General features: G+C 38.3%; 2 protein-coding genes and 1 long non-coding RNA gene across 3 annotated transcripts in view; 1 reads left to right on the top strand and 2 right to left on the bottom strand.

The window, feature by feature from the left end:
- Positions 1–3,336: 3,336 nt before the first annotated feature.
- Positions 3,337–5,901, top strand: LOC107834014 (uncharacterized). The gene is made up of 2 exons (XR_001659792.1): positions 3,337–3,484; positions 5,172–5,901. It is a non-coding gene; the product is annotated as an uncharacterized LOC107834014 (long non-coding RNA).
- A 752-nt stretch (positions 5,902–6,653) lies between these two features.
- Positions 6,654–15,214, bottom strand: LOC103156822 (uncharacterized). The gene is made up of 8 exons (XM_007579005.2): positions 14,588–15,214; positions 11,117–11,229; positions 10,683–10,786; positions 9,978–10,152; positions 9,797–9,905; positions 9,359–9,444; positions 8,377–8,447; positions 6,654–8,266 (listed from the first exon to the last, which is right to left on the bottom strand). The coding sequence occupies exons 1-8, from the start codon at positions 15,038–15,040 to the stop codon at positions 7,065–7,067; spliced, it is 2,313 nt and encodes a 770-aa protein (XP_007579067.1). The 5' UTR covers positions 15,041–15,214; the 3' UTR covers positions 6,654–7,064.
- Positions 15,215–17,819: 2,605 nt separating this feature from the next.
- The window catches only part of LOC103156821 (aldehyde dehydrogenase 2 family member), a 71,631-nt gene continuing 66,608 nt past the window's right edge, over positions 17,820–22,842 (bottom strand). Inside the window, exons 11-13 of the mRNA XM_007579004.2 lie at positions 21,981–22,138; positions 20,096–20,210; positions 17,820–17,977 (exon numbers count right to left, since the gene is read on the bottom strand). Of these exons, the coding sequence (XP_007579066.1) occupies positions 17,945–17,977; positions 20,096–20,210; positions 21,981–22,138 (306 nt within the window). The 3' untranslated portion in view covers positions 17,820–17,944. The remainder of the gene's footprint in view (positions 17,978–20,095; positions 20,211–21,980; positions 22,139–22,842) is intronic.

Below are 22,842 nucleotides of genomic sequence, written 5' to 3'. Positions count from 1 at the left end.
GCGCAGACATGATTTCCACCCTGCTTAAAGACGCCTTCGGCGTGGAGAAGGACCCGGTTGTGGACCAAGCGCACCGATCTCTACAAGCCAAACTGAAGCCCGGCGAGCGGCCCTGTCCCATAATAGCTCGTTTACATTATTACTCAGACTGCACCGATATCCTACGACTCGCCAGAGCCCAAAAGCGGGTAAAAGTGGGCGATTCTACAGTTTCCATCTTCCCTGATTTTACTCCTCAGACCGCAAAAGCCCGTGCAGCCTTCAATGACGTCAGACGCCAGCTCAGAGAAGTTCCGGACATACATACGGTTTGGGCTTCTGCATCCAGCTCGTCTCCGCATCACCAGAGGAGGTGTCACAAGAGAGTTTCCTTCACTTGTGGAAGCGACTGCCTTCGTGAAAACACTCCAGACAAAATAAAACTGTCTCCATCACCTTAAAGCTAAATTCTGGTTTGGGTGTAAGTATAGCAATGTGTTCGCACCTTGTTAAATGTTGTTTATTCGAGGGAGTCTACAGTTGCACCCGAGATTGTTATATCAATCGATGCTGAAAAGGCGTTTGATCGGGTTGAATGGAGTTACCTGTTCGCTGTTTTAACTAAATTTGGAATTGGGAAGAATTTTATAACATGGATACCCCTTCTCTATACGCTGCCCTGTGCCAGTATTACTACCAATAACATTCAATCCGGGTATTTATTTTTTAAACAGAGGTTGCAGACAGGGCTGCCCCCTGTCGCCCCTCTTGTTTGCACTTGCTATAGAACCTTTGAGTATTTTTCTGAGAACATCTCTCAGTGTCAATGGAATCATCAGGGGTCATGCAGAACTAAAGTTATCATTATACGCAAATGATTTGCTTTTATATGTCACTGATCCATTAAGAACCTGCCCCGCTATTAAGTTCTTTCACAGATTTGGCCAGTTCTCAGGGTATAAAGTTAATGTCGCCAAGAGCGAATCTTATCCGGTTAACCAATTGGCTCTGCAGCTCTCCCAATCTGACTTTCCTTTTAAGCTGTGTCCTTTGGGTTTTCGGTATCTTGGGGTCAACATAACTAGATCGTTTAAGTCTTTGTACTCTAAAAATGTTCTTCCACTGTTTGTGGACATTAAAAAAGACTTTCAAAAATGGGGGTCCCTCCCACTCTCTTTGATTGGAAGAATAAGTACTGTTAAGATGAACATCTTGCCAAAATTTCTATTTCTCTTCATATGTTTTTACCAAGACGTTTTTTTAAATCATTAGACTCAGTTATATCTAATTTTTTAAGGAATGGTAAAACTCCTAGAGTAAGACAAAAAATACTTCAGAACTGTAAGTTCTATGGTGGCCTCTGCTTACCCAACTTTCAATATTATTACTGGGCAGCTAACTTAACTAAAATTGTTTTCTGGTCTAATTCAGTTGATTTACCTTGGTGTCAACTAGAAGCACATTCATGTCCCTCTGGCCAAATCGACAACCCCACAGTTGTAGATACTTTGAGAATATGGTTTCAGTTTAGGAAACAGTTTAAATTTACAAGCATAGTCCTAACTCCACTTCTAAAAAACCCAGTGTTTACACCTGCTCTTACTGACCCGACCTTCTCCTTTTGGCAGAATAAGGGACTAAAATGAAATGAAATGAAATGAAATTTTATTCGAACATGATACAAATGCAAATATAAAAATAAAATAGTGCACAGTAACAAGAAGTGCATAAAAAAGAAGAGAAAATACAGATTTTTTGTTTCAGTTAACATATCATGCTCAAAATGGGGTAGGAAGAAGTGAGAACTTATAAACTCCTACCCCCTAAACACAAATGTTTCAAGGATTTTTATAGGGAAGGGTCTTTTTGTTCTTTCACTGATTTGGCTTCTGAATTCGATCTCCCACCCTCCCATCTGTTTAGATACTTCCAGATAAGGGCATGTGCAAAATCCTTATTTCCCAACTTCCCTCACCTGCCACCAGAGCAGTCGTGGGGTGAACTTATACAACTTAACCCCTTGCAAAGGTCTTTGAATTCAAAGATATATAACTCGATTCAGTCATATGACGTCTTTCTAACTACGAACACTAAGAGAGCCTGGGAGCGTGAACTGGGGCTGGTTTTTGATGAGTATTGGTGGGAAGCAGCCCTGACAGCCATTCACAAAACTTCTATATGCGCCCGCCTGAGTTTGATACAGTTCAAAGTGGTATTCAGATGCCACTATTCAAAAACCAGGCTGGCAAAGGTCTCCCGAAATATGGAGGATGTTTGCAATCGATGTGGAAGTTCACCCAGCAATCTTGCACATATGTTTTTTACCTGCTCAGCTCTTACAAATTTCTGGCAAGTTTACCTTCACACCATGTCTGTTGTACTTTCAAGAACTATTGATACTTCAGCTCATACTGGTATCTTTGGTCTCCCGGAGCATTACAGTCAATACTCCGTAAGAGAGTTGGAAGTGATAGCGTTTACCTCTGTGATCGCGAGGCGTCACCTTCTTCTTAACTGGAAATCAACTATAGCCCCTCCAGCACAATGTGGATAAATGAGGTCATGTCCTTTTTGAAGGTGGAGAAAATTAGATATTCAAAAACTAGAAACTTGAACAAATTCTACTTTAAATGGCAACCATTTATTGAGTTTGTTGCTTCAATGTAGAAATGTAAACCCCCCTGCGCATCAATCCCCCCCTTTTTATTTATGTATTTACTTATACTTATTTTATTTATTAATTTTTTTCTAATTTAATTAATTAAAAATTTTTTTCTTTTCCCAGTTTTTATTTTTCCTCCGGAGGCGTATATGTGTGTGTACGTGTATGTATGCATGTATACGTGTGTGTTTTTTTTCCACTACTAATTCTCTTTCACTATGTTTTACTATTGGAGGTGTTCTGTATGTGTTCTTTGTTCCAGAAAACATGTATCACCTAGGAACTGCAGGTGAAAAATTAGCATTCTTATTTACAGAAGTGCTACTGTATGCTTTGCTCCAGTAATAAATAAATAAAAATTAAAAAAACAAAGGGTTACTAAGATAGTATATTATGACAATTAAATATAAGTATTCAAATAAATTATAAAAGTATCAATAAATTGAATTAAATTTTTTTTATATATTTTTCAACTCCATTGAAATTTGTCCCAAATTTTTGCCATTTTGTCAACTCCAGAGTTTTTAACCGAGTGTGACTTTTTCCAGTGGTAGTGTTGACAAATCTCACTTAAATGTGCAGTTAATTCATTTTAATGTATTTTACATAAGTTGCATTACTTCACATGTATCAAGTATTTCTTTTTACTCACTAGTTTGTCACCACCTTCAGTTCTGCGTCAACTCCATCAGATGGACTTTGTTGTTTTTTGTTTAAAATATTTCTTTTGGTTTCTGGAGAAGCATTTGTCTTTAAAACCAAGTAGAAATATCACTAATAAGGTCACTAAAAATTATTTTATATTTATTTTTGTCAGATGGTGTTGACAAAGTTCTGAGTCAGGTCCACTAAAAAATGTTGCAACTGGGAGCCTGCACCTTAGCATCTTTACATTTCTAAAACATTATTTGTCATAGTTGAATACATAAGCTTGAGGAATAATTAAAATTTGGGGGGAATTTAAACCCATTTTGTCCCTCTTCTCAAGAATCACCGATTATATACATTGCAGTTGTGTTCAAAATAATAGTCCCACATCACTAGCCAGATAAATCACTGGTTTTGTTTGAATTTCTTCTACATTACAANGAGCCTGGGAGCGTGAACTGGGGCTGGTTTTTGATGAGTATTGGTGGGAAGCAGCCCTGACAGCCATTCACAAAACTTCTATATGCGCCCGCCTGAGTTTGATACAGTTCAAAGTGGTATTCAGATGCCACTATTCAAAAACCAGGCTGGCAAAGGTCTCCCGAAATATGGAGGATGTTTGCAATCGATATGGAAGTTCACCCAGCAATCCTGCACATATGTTTTTTACCTGCTCAGCTCTTACAAATATCTGGCAAGTTTACTTTCACACCATGTCTGTTGTACTTTCAAGAACTATTGATACTTCAGCTCATACTGGTATCTTTGGTCTCCCGGAGCATTACAGTCAATACTCCTTAAGAGAGTTGGAAGTGATAGCTTTTACCTCTGTGATCGTGAGGCGTCACCTTCTCCTTAACTGGAAATCAACCATAGCCCCTCCAGCACAATGTAGATAAATGAGGTCATGTCCTTTTTGAAGGTGGAGAAAATTAGATATTCAAAAACTGGAAACTTGAACAAATTCTACTTTAAATGGGAACCATTTATTGAGTTTGTTGCTTCAATGTAGAAATGTAAACCCCCCTGCGCATCAATCCCCCCTTTTTATTTATGCATTTACTTATTTTATTTATTAATTTTTTTCTAATTTAATTAATTTAAAAAATTTTTCTTTTCTTTTCCCAGTTTTTATTTTTCCTCCGGAGGCGTATATGTGTGTGTACGTGTATGTATGCATGTATACATGTGTATGTGGTTTTTTTCACTACTAATTCTCTTTCACTATGTTTTACTATTGGAGGTGTTCTGTATCTGTTCTTTGTTCCAGAAAACATGCATCGCCTAGGAACTGCAGGTGAAAAATTGGCATTCTTATTTACAGAAGTGCTACTGTATGCTTTGTTCATGTAATAAATAAATAAAAATAAATAAAAAAAAACAAATAAAGGATTACTAAGATAGTATATTATGACAATTAAGTATAAGTATTCAAATAAATTATAAAAGTATCAATACATTGAATTAAAAAATAATTTTTATATATTTTCAACTCCATTGAAATTTGTCCCAAATTTTTGCCATTTTGTCAACTCCAGAGTTTTTAACCGAGTGTGACTTTTTCAGTGGTAGTGTTGACAAATCTCACTTAAATGTGCAGTTAATTCATTTTTATGTATTTTACATAAGTTGCATTACTTCACATGTATCAAGTTTTTCCTTTTACTCTCTAGTTTGTCACCACCTTCAGTTCTGTGTCAACTCCGTCATGCACCGTCAACTCCATCAGATGGACTTTATGTTGTTTTTTGTTTAAAATATTTCTTTTGGTTTCTGGAGAAGCATTTGTCTTTAAAACCGAGTAGAAATATCACTAATAAGGTCAATAAAAATTATTTTATATTTATTTTTGTCAGATGGTGTTGACAAAGTTCTGGGTCAGGTCCATTAAAAATGTAATTTTCAAAAAAATGTTGCAACTGGGAGCCTGCACCTTAGCATCTTTACATTTCTAAAACATTATTTGTCATAGTTGAATACATAAGCTTGAGGAATAATTAAAATTTGGGGGGAATTTAAACCCATTTTGTCCCTCTTCTCAAGAATCACTGATTATATACATTACAGTTGTGTTCAAAATAATAGTCCCACATCACTAGCCAGATAAATCACTGGTTTTGTTTGAATTTCTTCTACATTACAAACATGTTTTCAGGTGGTTTAGCAGAGTATAGAAAACCAACAGACGTGATGTGCATGGTGCCGATTCTTTGAAACTGAATCATTTACTGAAAGGGGTGTGTTAAAAAAATTGTGCCAAGATCAGTTAGTGAGGTCATTGATTATGTGAAAAAAATGTGTTGAGCAGGTGACCCTTAAAGGATCAAGGTAACGGACGTTGCATATGCTGGATGTGCATTTGTCTTTGAAAAACTGAGTAAAAGGGTCACTGAAGACACTGTTCAGAAGAAGAGCATTGTTTGATCAAACCATTATTCCCCCTAATAAAAGAGGGGAAAACCTATAGAGAAGTGCAGAAAATGACATGCTGTTCATCTAAAATGATAACACTTTAAAATGGCAGCCAAAACCAGAAAGGCAAGGAAGAAAAAGAAAAACTAATAATCAGAGATCCATGTGAAGCCAAGCTACCAGCAAGAAACCCATTGTGGAAAAAATTGCTGCGCTGAAGAGGTTACAACTTGAAAAACATATTTGACTGGGCTAAAAGGAAATGGAGTAATATTTTGTGGACTGATAAGAGTAAGATTGTTCTTTTTGGGTCTAAAAAGTATTTTTTTTTCTTTTTGAAAAAAGTAATTGTATATTATTTTATAGGAAGTCAAATGCAATGTTCAAAAAAATTGCAGTGTTGACATCTTTACAAACTCAAAAAGATACTGTATAAACTTAGAAATGCTGTAAGATTCAACTTTCCTGAGAATCATAAAATATTTAGTTGCATAACCATGGTTTCTGATAACTACTTCACATCTGTGATCCATGGAGTTGACCAACTTCTGGCACCGGTCAACAGATATTGCAGCCCAATACAGTCGTACTACTTTAATTTACTATTTTATTTTTTTTTTTTTTTTTTTGCCCTCTTAGTCACTCAGAGTGCACAAAAAATCCCTTAAGAAGAAACCACCATACCTCTTGTGATTTCTGTCTTGGTTCTTTTTAACAAACTAGTCGTCATAAAACTGCATTTGGGATTTAGCCTCAAACGCTCATGTCCAACTATATTTATACCTTGCATATCCAAAACTCTCTCACTGAGGCTTATAGAGTGCTTAAGTCAGAATTATGCAGTCTGGATGAAGAACTGTTTGGCATTACAGTTCTTCAAACAGAACCATGACAGAGTCAACTTTCTTTATGAATACAAAGCATTTAAACACAAATAAATCAGTCAAACTCTGGTAGGGACCGATCAGCTTGAAATTTAATCAACATTTTGTCCAGTCATACAGCTAGTAAATGGCTTATTTCTCCAGTTACTCTGTTGAGTCCAGTTCCAAGAAAGTTGTTTTATGAAAGGCTACCACAAGTTTTACTTTATAGTCTCGTATCTCAGTTAAGGAATTTCACTAACTGAGATATGGGCTCCAGAAAGAAGAAACATTTATGGACTCAGACTGCTTTAATGCAATATTCCAAAGTCTAGATAAGACTGACTGGTAACAAGGTTCTCTCAAACCAAGGCTTCTACACAGTTAAATATTTATCCTAAAATGACAACCTAACTTTTCCTTTCGTGTAGAAGTTTTATTTGTCAACATGATACCTAAAAACTCTGTGGCAATGATAGGACTGGTGAACAAGTCTGTGACTAATTCTTTACAACCCGAGTTGTTTTTTGCACAAGAAAAGCCAAATGTTGCACAACCCATTCTGGCACCACCTCTGCCCAGCCTTTGTCAATCAAAGGACTGCTGTTAGAGTCCTGAAAGGAAGTAGTCACCGTTACCATGGCAGAATGCTTGGGGTCAAGATCATGAGTTTGCTCTGATTTAATGGAAACAGAACCAAAACTAGGAAGTGTTGTTCTGGTGCCAGAATCTTTTAGCTTTCCTTCAGCCGGTAGTAGAGTCTGAGGAAGAGTTTGGTCTGTAGAGCCAGAAGTAACGTCCAACTTCCCATCATTACAAATCAGGTTCCTGAGCAAACGTAGATGAGTGTGTCCTGTCGGTAACCCTTTGACCAGTAGATCAGCATCTCCATCCAATCCATTACCGCTTACAGATTCTGTTGCTCGGACTGGCGTGTGGCGAGTTGTGGTCAGAGCCGATTTATCAACACATTTGACCCATTTTGACCACAAGTCTAAATCCACCTCAGGTATAACCTGAGGTGACAATCTAACAGAACTATTTCTGACATTAACAGAGCTAAACTCCTCAATACCAACAGCACTAGATATTGCGCCATGTCCCTCATAATTATGTTTTTCCTTGTGGGAGGCACTATAAGCATTCGTACAACTAACACTGTGACCATGTGGACAACGAGTAGTGATGGCATCTTCAGAAGAAGAAACATTACCAGAAGAACTTTGAGTGCTTGGATTATACTCTATGCCATAACTACCATTTTCTTGTGTACCTGAAGCATCTGAGCTTTTATTGACAATGGCTAACCTAGACACAGAATTTCTAAAATCTAACCCCTCCTCCCCAGCCTGAGCAGTTTCATTGTGTGATCTAGCTTCATCTGACATGTGTGTTGGAAGCATTTTCAGCTCACCGTCTTCATTTTTCAGGTTCCTGGCTTTTTTCTCAGTCTGCTCTTCTGCCTTTTCCTGTCCCAGGATCACCACCTGTCTCCATTCTATTCTGCCAGCAACAGACTTTTCATCTTTAAAACCACTTCTGTCCTGTGGAAAAGCCCGACTATCCTCCACATTGTCTTTATTGGTCACTTTTTGATCCAAATATTCTCTTTCCTCAGCTTCAAAAGATCTCTGTCTTGCAGTAGGCTTCTCCAACCTTTGATCAACAAGCCAGCCTGAACTTCTGACATGGTTCTTCACAGCTGTGGGAAAGAAGACAACCAAATAAAGTCAAAGATATAGGGTCATGGGTCTCATTCAATAAATGGTAGAGGAATGATGCAATATCATAAATCATAATTTGCAAACTTACACATGTCTGTGTCAGTGCACACAGAATCACAGCAGGAACACACTGTGGGGGAAGTCAACATTTCTTCCCACCTACATATCAAACAGAAAATTCTGTTCATTAGTATGTTAAGTATATTTTAGTCAGTGAAATATGGTGACAAAATACTTTTTCTGAATTTCATTGTGGAAACAATGAACAGACAACATGTCTGCTGCCACGTTGTTGCAGCAGACAGATGATTTAACAGGTCATGTCACAATAAAAATGTTCTGCTTGGAAACACTACAGTCAGAGGTTCACATGAATCTTTCAATACAACTTACAAAATTAAAACAGTAACATGACTCCAAGACAGTTTACTCCAATGGTGAATGGTTTGTACATGTATAGTGATTTATCCCAACACCCTTCACACACACTCATACAGTCAGTGCTTGGGAAGCGAGGTTGTCGTGCACCGGTGCCCTCTGACAAGCAGGCAAGTTGGGTGAAGTGGCCCAGCATACACAACAGAGGGTGGAGCAGGGCTCGAACCAGCAACCTGCCGATTGCAGGCCAAGCTACCACTGTAGCCACCATCGTCTTACCAATTTCCAAACATTATGAAAGCCTAGGCTTATATTCAAATCGGTAGACGCTTTACACTAACTAGCATCATCAAAACTTTCTAACTGCAGCTTTTTCTGTGCGAGTCTCTCCAGATTGAATTGATAGCGAAAGGCACAACTTCAACATATTATAAATAATTGGGTTCAATATTTTTTTTCTGTCTAGCTTCAGTGTTCAAGAGAAGGCTCAAGTCCAAGAAAATCAAACCACCAATGAATAAGTATTGAACGTCTGATGTTCAGTTCAGTACTGTGGTCCCATGTCATACATTAGATCAATAGACATACTAAAGCAATTTTTAACTATTAGCAAAATTGTCACTGTCAGTATATATATATATATATATATATATAAAATTAGATTAATTGTAATTTTCTTCAAAGTCACTAACCTGCCAGTTGCCTTGTTGAAGTTACAGGACTTTGCGATGCTTGAAGTGCTCAGACCGACTGACAGTGTACAGTGGAGGTGCTGCACCTGCAGACAATGTGGGTGGAAACCATGAACCTTCTCAGGAGGACAGAAAGCATGGGATTCTCCAAGATGGCTGCCGATGACGCTGCTAGATTCTATGCAAACATCTACATGTTCCAGACGAGAACTGAAGTCTATGGTACTCATTCAAAGCTTTACAAGTGTAAAAGCATGCTCTTTAGAAATCCAAGTTTTAAAGTTTCCAACCATTGATTTCAGAAGGTGTTTCATCAGGAAAAAGGCTATTTTTAATTCCACACCTCTGTGTACTTAGTGACATTTTCTCCTGCTCCTTTCATTTCCTCAGAGAATTGACCTGGAGAAGTCAATACATTAAACAAACTGTGAACCTTACTTGTGAGACTCCTCTAAACAGAAAGGCATCCACTGAGAACTTCACCACACTGCCACCTCCTGACAGGAACTGAGAACTGCTGCCCTCCCTCCTGCTGTCTGTCATGCAACTGCAACGATAAACTAAAATCAGGAAATAGCCAAGCAAATGCCACAGTATGTGTATGTTGGCTGGTGCATACCCGTAGTTGGTGATGATATCCACTTTAGGCAAGCTGCTTGGATCTTCAGAACTTGTGGCTTGACAGGAATCCACATAAAGCCTCTCTCCAGCCAACAGAGTTCCCGCTTGAGCCAAAAAATAAACTTGCTCTCCTAAATAGAACGTATGACCTGGAGAAAGGGGCTCCCACTGGGCTAATACAAACAGAAGACAATTTTCAATTTACACGCATCTCAGATCATTTGACAGACATATTTCAGCTTAAGTAAACATATTAAATTAGGATTTTTGCACAGACATGTGAATCTGAAAGCTTAGACATCTATTCACCAAAAGAAAGCACACAGAAGAAGTTATTCAATTTAGATGTAATTGTACACATGCCAACCAGCAAAAGGGAACAAAATGATATTTACAAAGAGCTGGCATCTCCAGAACAGAGCTAGACTGGACCAGAGGCCCAATACTGGAACCAGTAGGAAGAGTTTTAGCCCGTTCCCATGATCCCACAGGGAGTAAAGAGTAAAGAATTCTCTTCCCAAGCAAATATTTTCTCCTATAAGTGCTTCACTTTTTGGCCAGTGAGATACACCTTTTGGAGACAGACTTTAAATGTGCATTTTAGTAGTTAACAAAATCTGCAACTTACTTTAAATTCCTTTCAAAATAATCTCAGAAATAAAAAAAATCTGAAAGCAAAATTCTGAAGATAAAAGATACCCACCATTACAGACAGTAAGGCTGAAAGTTAGTTTACTCTTGATACTCCTCAGAAAAGTTGTGTGTTGGACTTGTGGTCTATAACCAACTTTGTAAGAGTAATGAAACCTGAAGCACAAGAAGATTCATATGATGTCAGAATGACAAATGGGAAATAAATAAGAAGTTTGTTTAAAATCAGCTCATTATGCAACAGCATCTTTAACACATCATAACATGATTTGAGCCATGTCCTTGCTTATAACTGGATATTTCTGATTGCTACAGTGTTTTGGTTCTTTGTACAAATAAAACTGAGCTGAATTAAGATACTTGTTCTTCATTGAACTGATCATCAATCATGAACTACTTTGTGGTTTGGAAAAGTGTTTTTCCACTTCTGTTTCCTTAATGTAGCTTTCTAAGAGTTCAACAAAAATTGTAGTTATCAATAATTACCTGTTATAATAGCAGTGGATAGGAAGATTAATTGGAAAAACTCTAATGACATAGCCTTGTGAGGGAGGAGTGTAGTTCAACAGGTAAGAATACACCAGCTGACCACCAGAAACCTGGAAAGAAATAAAAAAAGACCTTAAGATTTTTACACAACACATTTTGTATCCAGTCAACAAAACAAGCAGGAGAAAATGCCACAGAAGAATAGAGGTTTGTGACATGTGGGGTCTTTGGTTTTGAAGAATTTTTAAGTTTTGTAATATTCCAATATTACTTTGAGTTGAAAACTGGAACAATATGCTAAACTAAATAAAAATTAATCAGTTTAGAAATGGATTATAATTCATATCAATGCAACCATAGAACTGCAAACTAACATGTAGCTCATTTAAGTGTATTTTAGTGTCTTGGGTATTACTGAAGTAATCAATACGTAATCTTTAAGAAATCAATTCAAAGCATGAAACTGACACATTCATTATGCAGACATGTTAATTTTGTGCTTTAAATTGAAAACTATTTATTAGGCCAACTGAAAAGGACTTCATGTAAGTTGGTCTATGCAATTATGGAAAGAAATGTCATCAATGTTTTAGCAGAAAATCAAAGATGGCCACAACAGTGAGCAGAAGATGGAAAAAGTTAATGCTTAGGAAGCCGTCTGTTCAGAGCCATCCAAACATGTTCATAAAATGTTTAGTGGAAGAAAGAGTGTGATTGGAGAGCAAAGGTTGTGTTTTCTTTGTGAAACACAACCTATTCAAGAGTTTGATGAAGTTTTACAAGATGCCTACTGCAGCTGCAGTCGGTGTTTCAATTACTTAGAAACATTTCCAGTACATGAACTAAAATTGTTGCATTCGTTTTTTAAAGCCACTCTTAATCCAGAGACAGCATCAATAGTGTAAGAAACAGCTAACGAGCTCTTCAGCTTTTTCTAGAAAAACAAGACTATTATAGAATGCTCCAGTAAGATGGAAATCAATGCCCCAGACTCTGCAGCAGAGTGGAGAGGTTACTTTAGGTCCACTATATTTGGAGAACAATGTGACCCGCAGGCTGTCATTTCACCAACTCCAAATTCAGCGCTGTGCAGTTTATGCTTCACTCTGCTGACAAATGTTATTTTCAAGCAGGACCTGGAACCTGCCAAATGAACCAGTAGCTGATTTAATGAGCAAACATGCCAAACCCAAAGCCCATGGAGAGAATTTTCTCTACAATCAGATGTTTCAGTCAGCATTTCAGTCACCTTCTTAAGAATGTTTTGGCTGACTACTTTTTGCTTCAACTTAACAATGAAGTAATGCCATTTACTTCGCTATATGAAGTACTTTGTGTGCTGAGCCCTCTGCTCTTCACTCTGTACACACATGACTCAGTGCACCAAAGTAGCACTCTTGTTAAATTTGCAGATGACACAGCTGGTCTCCTCTCAGCAGGGATGAATCTGTCTGCAGGATCGAGGTAGAGCGACTCACGATCTGTGTTGAGCCAAAATCTTTTTTCCTTTTTCTTAATCTCACCTTTCACTTAAAATGGTCTGTTTGGAAGTTACTTTAAAGAGCGTTGCCTGTACCAGAATTAATATAACCCCTTTATGAAGGCTAATTTTGGTAGAATGCTGCACCAGTGTAGGTGTAGTGATGGGCTCAAGTCTGCTCAAGGCGAACTTAATATTTAAGTTGCTGCAGGATTTTCTGTTCATCAGCTTTGAGGACCAGGTAACTGAATACAGAATCCTGGTGCCAGGGGGGAGAACCAACAAATATTTAAGTAGTATGAGCTTTCTGTTTCCATGACTTTTGAGCATGTCCTTACAGTTTTTTCCCCCCCCGAAATATTTGTATTAGAATTTTCTTACAAAAAAAAAAAACATGAAAAAAAAGAAGAAAAAAATTAAGTGCAATTCCTCCACCAACCCCAAAAAACAACCCCAGGACTCACTATCTGCACACAAAAAAAAGAAGAAAAATTAAGCTTACATGTCACAGTGTTTGACTAGATGTAGGAAGGAAACCAAATATCTTTTAAGTCGTCAAGCTTTCCTTTTGTTATACAAGTCAGTTTTCCATTGCCATGTTGTTCAATAGTTTGATCTATTCATTTGTCTTTGGTCTTTCTGTATTCCTTCACTTCAGAGCAATCAAATGTTTAGCCTGCAAGAAGCAAAAACTCACAAGCTTCTTTCTCTTTGTAGGTCCTTTAAATCCGTCTGGAAAAATGTGCAGAGGAAAGTTTACTGTCCTCTGGAACATCCTGTTCAATCATGAACATGATAACCTTCTAAGTTTGAAGCTCCATGCATTGCCACATGTAATGGAAAAGAGTACTCTCATCTATATTACATTTAACATACACATCAAGAATATTTGAATTGAAATGGTAAAGTTTTACAGGAGTGATATACATTCTAAATAACCATTTGTATTGTAGTAATCTAAACCTTGTGTTAATATTTTGCGTTTGAGTCGATAGACATGAGTTATTCCATCCATCCTCAGGGATTTCTGTTTGTAGATTAGTTTTTCATGCTTGTAAATATGAGAATATTTTCTTCCAAAGCTAAAAGAAAAATATAAAATTGGGAAAGTAGGCCTCTACTCTGTTGGTGAATGGCTTTATTCTCCATAGTAAAGAGTGGAGGTTCAGCAGTAGATTTCAGTGAGGCAGTAACAAAGCTTCTACTCTTTAAGTACTTCAGGTGCTTTTGGGTCAGACTGTATTTGTTTACCAGTTGTTCAAAGGACATCAAGACTCCTTCACTATAAAGGTCCCCTATTTTACTTAAGTCATATTCTAAACCCTGTGGTTTGAATCTGTTATTTCCCCAAATAGGTGACAGATCTCATCTAAACCCGTATCGGAAAGGTGCCAAACTGATATTGTGTTTTAGAGAAAAAGAGTTTTGGTATTTTTTAACATGGTTAAAATTATCTTATGTTTTAAGTCTTTGGTGTTAAATAAAGACATTAACAAAATTACATTAGACTCATTTCATCATTGTGTGTGGAACCTGTTGACAAACTTGAATTTAGTTAATATACGCGGAAAAATTGTTGAATTAAAAATCATCAGTTGATGGAAAGCAAATTTTAGTTGTTAAAGTTACATAATTTGCTTATATTTAGTGAACAAATGCAAAATAAGTTCACTGAATGAGCGTTTGCTTAGTTAGACTAACAGTCTAGTTAGTTCAACTAATTTGTCTTGTCAAGTGATTTGATATAGTTGGGTTAATTCGTTAATTCGAGCTTAGATAAACATATGGTTATAATGTCAGATTACTATATCTTTCTTTGCTTTCATCTGAAATACAATTATGTATAACCTGTTGGAAAAATAAACTTATGTTAGGTCAAAGATTCATTTCTTTGAGTGTAGATAAGGACATGTTTGGTTTAATCACTTTCTCTAGTATTTTTCCTCTTTCACAAACATATCAGTTCACAGTAAGATGAGTGTTCGAACCTGAACTTTTCCGCCACACTCCAGCAGTCCGTACTGGAAGTACAAGTACCGGGATGTCACTTCGCTCGGTGTGCACGAGCCTATCCGGAACAGGGATGGCACGTTCCAGGCACGCAGCAGGAAGCGGTCCACGCGGACTGACACTTTCTCTGTGCCGCACCAAGCCTCCACAGCGCGTGCCACCTTATCCGGGATGCTCTTATGTTGGCGCAGCGGGGGGACGAGCAGCCCGGCCAGCCCGGCGGGCAGAGGCCCTCCGTACGGAACTGGTCGGAACAGCTCCGGTGGAACCAGCGGCATCGATGCGTGCAGGAAAACTGGCAGGCGGTAGGATGAAGGGATGGGGACGCTGTTCATAGCAGGCATCATCTCCTCTGACGACGTCGGATGCAGAACCGGGCCTCCAAGTGTGACATGAAACAGCCTCCAGAGAAGCCAGAGAAAAGCCGACATGACCAGCCAACAGGAAGAGCAAAACCGGAGAAAAGTGGAACCCGGCAGGAAAACCCGTGGATCTGATGTCACAGCTCACCTGCCAGCTTCATTATCACACCTGCTGCAGGCTGATTGGCTCTGCTCTACACATAGCTGTCCCCCCTAACTGTTGTGAAGATTTGATTTTCTTCTTCTTCTCGCATTCTATTGGATTTGATTTTCAATCCGTTTGTTCCCTTTAAATGAATATTTGTAGTAGAAATAACCTAAATAATCATTTAGAAGGCGGAGGAATGCAAAAGGCTATTTCCTGAAAGCAGAAGTGGATGAAAAATAAAATCAGGCATTGTCTCATAATAGTCACAGAACAGAGATGTTGATTATTAACCACTAATAGGGTCGTCATGGTGACATCCTGTCTGACAATAATGTAAAGTATTCAAAGTAAGTCATTAAAAAAAACGCATCTTGAAGTTTGGGAAAAAGCCCTAAACACAAATACCTTCGGTGGCCAGTGGAGCTACAAAGAACATAAAAAACTTAACATATGAGAAACAAACAGCTCCTCAAACTGATATGTAGCCAAATTAACAGATTTTCCCATTTGATATGAGAATAGCAGCTACATTTCATCCATAAACTACGCTGTCTTCTGAAATAAACTCCACAGAAGTGACAAGCAAATGTGGTCATCTGTTGATTCAACTTTCTACAGAAGTGAAAAATGCAACCTATGTTCTTTCTTTCCAGTCCGTGTTAAATCCCCTCTGAGGTGTGTTCCTCTCCGCAGGCTGTGGATGCACATCAGGTCCTGACCTCCACACTGTGACTGGGGGACAGCTGACACGTAGGGCAGATTTCTGCTGCTGCTGGCAGTTAGAAGAAAAACCTTTCCAGTGATTTTACATTTTGACAAATCACTCTGACTTTTTCTTTTCTTACACAACCTTTAATTTGTACTTTTTTTTATTTTATTTAAGAGAAATGTGTAATTTTCAAATGACCATCTATGGCCTAGTCCCGATATTCACACTGCAACCTACGCCCCTCTATGAAGTGTGTACTCAAGGTGAACAAGAGTTCAATTATGTAGAAGACTTTGCTTTCCAAAGTCATTGCTGCGAGGGCCACATAACTGTTCCCTTTTCTGGTCGGGGGCCGGTCTTAGTTTTTCGAGAAAGAAACCTTAGAAAACTTTTGTTGAGGGGGGCGGGAGTGAAACTGTGGATGGGGGGGTGGATTACTGCCGACGACATATTTGCGTTTGTAGATAGATTTTTACCCAGAATGCAAATGGGAAAAAACCGTGAGCGAAACGGTGACTGGTACTGACTAGTATATATCCCATTGAGGGAAACTAAGTTTCATATCTGCTCAAGAGCCCCCCTGGTGGTTGAAGAAAAATCCACATATATATGAAAAAATAAACACTGAATGCTCTCTGGTATTGTTCAGGGGGCCGGACCAAATGAGGAGGCGGGCCGGATCCGGCCCACAGGCGGTAGCTTGGGGACCCCTGCTGTAAACGGTAAAAAAAACAAAAAACTTCAGAACTTGCGATGAGGTTATATTTTGATTGATTTATGCCTGTGACATCTGGCCATTGCTCTGTGGCATTATGCCGAGAACTGCAGGCCCTGAACCGCATCGCTCTAAACTCTCGCATATAGATGAGAAAACAGACTGAAATATGATCGAAGAGGCAACTTTTAAAGATATTCATAACATTATCATGTTTCTTAGCCATGGAAGTCCTACAACAGTGGGTTTTATTTCGCAGATGAATTGAAATAAATACAATTTTGACAACTTTGAGTTATGACTCAAACGTTTTACAGTCTCTGATGAATATTTTCTCCGCTCATGGTTTGAAATTCCCAGCTTTTTCTTTTAACACCATAATAACTTGACGCATAACAAAACAGAGGCCCATTATGTAGAACATTTAATATCACCCTTAACTGTCCAGTCTATTAATATAGACTGCATATATTTTTATTTCTGAGCCTGCCATTATCTGCATCCCCAGTCAATTGTCCTATTGATATGAAACTTATACCAGTGACTCATAGAACATGTGTGATTATGTAGAAAAGCTTACATCTTTCTTAACTCTCTATTTGTCTGAGTTAGCAGGGGATGCATATTTTGGCACAGCAAACTATTAACCTGCCAATAATTTACCTTTTGAACTGAAAAACTGCCCTGTTTTTCAGTTCAAAAGATATCGTACAAGTATACCAATCGCTCAGAGGATATGTGTCATTATGTAGAAAATTTCATGTAACACATTATCATCCAATATTTTCACACTGCAGGTCATGCATTTTCTGGGAAGAGACATTTGGAGGCCGCTGATGACCTTCCTCGCCTGGTGTCACTGGACATTTTGATCTTATGCATTCATTATGTCACAACAAAGGGTAACACAGCAACAATTATTCAGAAAGAACCCACTTTACTCAAATCTAACTCTTAATACACATTCAACAATCTGTGTCAGCTGGGGGTTCTTGGCACAATGCTGGTGGAACCACTTGTTGCAGCTTTTGTAGGCAATCTGAAAATTACATACATACATACGTCATGGGGAAGTTGCACTTCACTGAACTGCTTTCATGATAAACACTTACCAAGCAAAGAGAAGCATAGTGTTATTCATTACCAAATCTGAATCAGTTTCTGTGATTATAGGCTTCATTTAATCACAACTCATCTGTTGTAATGCTTCAGCAATGAATTGTAAAGCTTAGCAATAGGATATGCATTTTTTCTAGATGAGAAAAAAGGAAAAAAATCCATTGTACTGTTTTTATTTCATTGCTGTGCAAATATTTATTAGAAAGCAGAATAATCCAAAGCAGTTCAAAAATCACAGTTGAACATTTCCTCTCAGCATGCCTCAGGTTTCCAGGATAATGTTTAAGAAGTCTTCTGTGGCACCTTGATTGTCACCTGAAACAAGCAGAACATTTCATCTTTCACTCTTCCTGTAGCTTGGAAAACACCAGCCCCTTGTTCTACACTTTGCTTCATGCTCCAGGCCCTCGGCTATCGAGGAAAGACCGACAGCTGGAAATGTGAACTGTGAAACCATTAGATCTGATTTTACCCAATCTTATTTGCTAACAATCGGCCGTGACTTATGTAATGCGACAGCTCATCTATGAGCTCTACAAGTTATTTGAGTGCATGTCAAATGGTGCTCTTTAAAATTAATATGTCTCTGGTTATATTACATTGCTTCAGTAAAGTTAAATGCATCCTTGTTTTATTGCATTTAAGTGGAGATCTGCTGCTGCAGAAAGCAAGTCTCAGGCTTTGTTTTGAGGCTCCGTCAGTCTGTAAACACGAATAAAAGGGTTTGAAGGAATAATTTTTCAGTAAGATATTGTTTGTGGCATATTATAATACCAAAGTCTAAACTCCTTGGCCTGATGATGTGGCAACTTCTGTGATCTCCAATACAGACTTGGGACAGTCCTATGACTAAAGAGAGCTGGGCAGAACCAGTGCCAAGCAATGGTCAGTGGAGTTGAAGGAGCAGTATTATGTACACTGGCTATAAAAATAAAAAAAAAGTTGCCACCAAAGAAAAAGGTCACACACTAATATTTTGTTGAACTGCCTTTAGCTTTGATAACGGCACACACCAGCTGTGACATTGTTTTGATAAGCTTTTGCAATGTCACAAGATTTATTTGCATCCAGTGTTGCATTCATTTTTCACCAAGACCTTACATTGATGATGGTAGAGTTTGACCACTGTGCTAAGAGTTCCCCAGCACATCCCAAAGATTCTCTGGCCAATCAATATGTGAAAATGATGTCTGAACCACTTTTTCATTCCAAGCCCGTTGAATCCTGGCATCTTGATACATTGTCATCTTGGAATATCACCGGGCCATCAAGGAAGAAGAAATCCATTGATGGAATAACCTGGTCATTCAGATAGCCATCTGAATTCAGTCTGTGAACACATACTGTTGCTGACCCCAGACATGACTAACTACAGCAATCCAAGACCACAGCACTGCCCCCACAGGCTTGTACAGTGGCCACTAGGCATTATGGGTAATCACTTCACCTGCCTCTCTGCTTACCCTGATGCACCCATCACTCTGGAACAAGATAAATCTGGAGCAATAGAAAAAAGTCATGTGGTTTGAGTCCAGAGTTTAATCTTTATGCTCCCTAGCAAATTGAAGCCTTTTTGTTGGGTTAGCCTCAATGATTTGTGGTTTTCTTAAGGACACACAGCTGTTCAGTTCCAATCCCTTGAGTTCCCTTTACATTGTGCATGTGAAAATGCTCTTCTTTTCCAGCCACATTTCTTCCTCAAAGATGATTGGTCCCCACCATCCTTCCAGTTTTTAATAATGTGTTCTTAACCTAATTTTAGTAGTTTTTGCAATCTCCTTAGACGCCAGTGATTTGACTCTTCTCAAACAGATTGACATTATTTCCATGACCATGGGATGCGTCTTTCAACATTTTACTTTTTGCTTTGATAAAAGTATTTACTTAGTTACATTTGAAATCATATCCACAACCCTGTTTACCTTTCAAAAAGGTAAACGCAGAAAGAATCACTGATTCTGATGTTGTAAAGTTGGATGTTTAATCAGGTTCATGTGAACATTTAGTTTCACTTTCCTTTGAAATTCCTCCTCAAGTAGATTCCATGTTTATGTTCTTACTTGTCTTGTTTAATCATCAAAAACTATATCAGTGTGGTTATTAATATTTTCTTAGTGACTATGTCCTGTATAATCAGTTTTTATTGAGACTCTAAGAATGAAGACTGAAAGAATGACCCCTCAGATAGACCTGTTAGATCGAGATCAAGAGATTTTTTTAATTAATAAGACTAAGATTTTTATTTCTCAGGTAGCTGATGAATTGCTACAGTTAATGGTTCACCATTTGTAAGTCTATTAACTCTCTACTAATTGGTCAAACCGTTGCTTCATTTCTAAGATTCCTCCCCTTTTCTGCTCCAACCACCACCAGGCCAATTCAGACTCACTCATTGTTAGCTTTCAGGATGTGATGTGCATGTTGGGTAATTACCGTTTTAACTTCTGTGTAGGCTTCCAGTCCATACTCTCCCAACTCTCTGCCATTTCCTGAGGCTTTGTAACCTCCAAATGGAGCCTGGGAAGCAAACACGTTGTAACAGTTTATCCTGCAGACAAAGAGGGAAAACAAAAGTCATTTTAGATGCATACTATACACACAGCTGCAGTAAAGTAATTCCACCCCTTTTCACCTACATTTAGCAGCAAGTTGAAGGAATTTCTGAGGAGTTCCATTTTACAATGTAATTTTTGTTTGCCAAAATATGTTGCCAGTGCATTCAGACTGAGCTCTGGACTTTGACTGGGCTACTGAAATTGATTTGTTTGACATCAAAGACTTGCTGTGTTTGGTGTCATTGTTCTGTTGATGACCAAGTTCACCTGGCTGACAGACGGATCCCATTGGACAAGTTATCAAAAACAGTTGGTGTTTTATAGTTAGTCTCTGAACCTATAAATGGACCATCATCCCTTTCAAATTGATGACCAATAGAAACTATTTGTCTACATTTAATACAGTTTCCCTTTCATGTCGCATCACTAAAAATTAAAACATAAATGAAATTTTACAGTAACACCTGCTTTGCACTGTAACAACAACAGAATCATTAAGAAAAACCTGATGAACAACCTGGACAAAAGTTGTGAGGCCTGTAACTTAATATTTTGTTGATCAATATTTGGAGGTAATCCCTGGATTAAAGGATTTCCGTAACTGTCAATGACACTTCTGTACCTGTCCACAGATATTCTGGTCCAATCTTGGTGAACAAACTGCTCCAGTCATCTCAGGTTTGAAGAGTGCCTTCTCCAGATGAGAGTAAACTATGTTCTTCTCTTGACCTGCCTCATTTTCACGTCTGTGAACATGGAGCTGATGTGCCTTGCCAAGAAGCTCCAGTTTTGTCTGATCTGTCTGATGGACATTTTCCCAGAAGCTTTGTGGTTTGTCAACATGTATTGTGGAAAATTTCACCCTCATTATTTTATGCGTTGGTTTTCCTCCTTGGTCATCTCTCATGACTTTTACTTTGGCTCAAACAATGATTAAAACCCTGATGTGTCCGATCTTACTCTAACGTACCTTGACCTTGGAGTTCAGCTTTCATTTCTTTGAAGGTTGTTCTGGGCTCTTTGGTCACCACACCATTCATTTTATCCTTCTCTTCAGTTTTCCTCTCACAACCAGGGAGGTTAGCAGCAGTCTAGTGGCCCTCTACCTTCTGGATAATCTCTGCAGCTGTAGTCAGAAGAGCATCAAGCTGCTTGGAGACACTCTGATAGTCATTACCTTTAACTTGCTGCTCTATGATGATCTTTCTAATCTCCTAGGACAACCCTCTCCCTCACTTCCTGTGGTCCATGTTCAGTGTGGAACACACCAAGTCACCAAACAGCACAGGGACAACTGATCACCATTTAAATAGGCCAACTGACTGATTATAACCTAGAAAACATCAGGACTGCTTAGTGGTCATGCCTTAGTTTAACATGTCTCTGTGGTCTAATCATTCTCAATCTTTTCTAGAGGTACCATCATTTTTTTCCATTAGTTTTTTGTTTTTTAATGATTCTGTTGAACCACAATTCAAAAGCAATGTCTGAATTTCATTGGTTCATTTTCAGTATATTTTATTTCATTACCTTTTGTCAGTTTAGATATTTCAGTGATTTTTGTGGGTTTTTCCATTCATTAACACAGAGGTACCGACAACTTTGTCTACATACAAATCACACTTTGTAGCTGGCCTTCCTTTTGATTTATACAATTTTTTTCTAAACACTATCTGATTGGCAACAACTTGATGTCCCCCACCAGTAAACTAATAATTTAAGGTTGGCTTAGATAAGTCTTAAGAAAAGGCCACATCACATACCAGACTGTGCCAGCCCGGAGCCCACTGGACACATAGTTCGCTTTGTCAATGTCAGTTGTGAAAACTGAAGCTGCAAGTCCATATTTGGTGTCGTTGGCTCTGGTTATAACCTCCTCCAGTGTTTTAAATTTAAATATCTGCATCACTGGACCAAAAATCTAGAAAAAGAAAAAAAATAGAAAAATAGAAGTAAACGTTCACCCAGGCATCATAACATAGCCTCAATGAGCTATGTGGGTGCATGGGTGTGAATGGATGATGCTTAACATTGTGGGGAAAAAAAACTTCAGTTAAACATCCCACAATCCTGCACTGTATTATGATCCCATCAAACTTATACCACATAACTAACCCAACCAACCCACTGCCCCCTCCTGAAACGCATATCCAAACAGGAACAAGATGGAAATAAACACTGGTTAATGTCGGCCCAGTTTTAATTAGTGGACTGGTACAGATATGTTGACTAATACAGAGTTTGATGCAGAAACATCATGCATCCCTAGTTCCCCAAATCATTGAAGATCAGTGGCTCTCATCACAAGTGGTGTAGCGATTAAGAGAGTAGGGAGACACAGAGAGGATGTGATTATAACCAAGTGGAGGTGGAGTCCAGACAAAGCCCACACCTCCACCTAACAGCCCAGTGGAAGGAAAATGTGGCCAGTCATGTTTGATCTGCCCTAGTTAACTGCCATTTAAAAAAAAAGAAAAAAGAATGGAAATAATGGAAATATTGACTGTTAATCAGTAGAGAAGCTAATGTTTGTAGTATAAATTAGAAGCTACAAATTCCCTATTCAGTGCTATTACATCTAGAATTCTTAAATTTGAAGATCTGGTGGAATTTAAAATAGCTCAA

Source organism: Poecilia formosa, unplaced genomic scaffold (genome assembly GCF_000485575.1).
Source record: "Poecilia formosa unplaced genomic scaffold, Poecilia_formosa-5.1.2 Scaffold503, whole genome shotgun sequence".
Classification (NCBI taxonomy): domain Eukaryota; kingdom Metazoa; phylum Chordata; class Actinopteri; order Cyprinodontiformes; family Poeciliidae; genus Poecilia; species Poecilia formosa.
The sequence above is the reverse complement of the archived record's forward strand: the minus strand, read 5'-3'. Positions and strand labels throughout refer to the sequence as shown.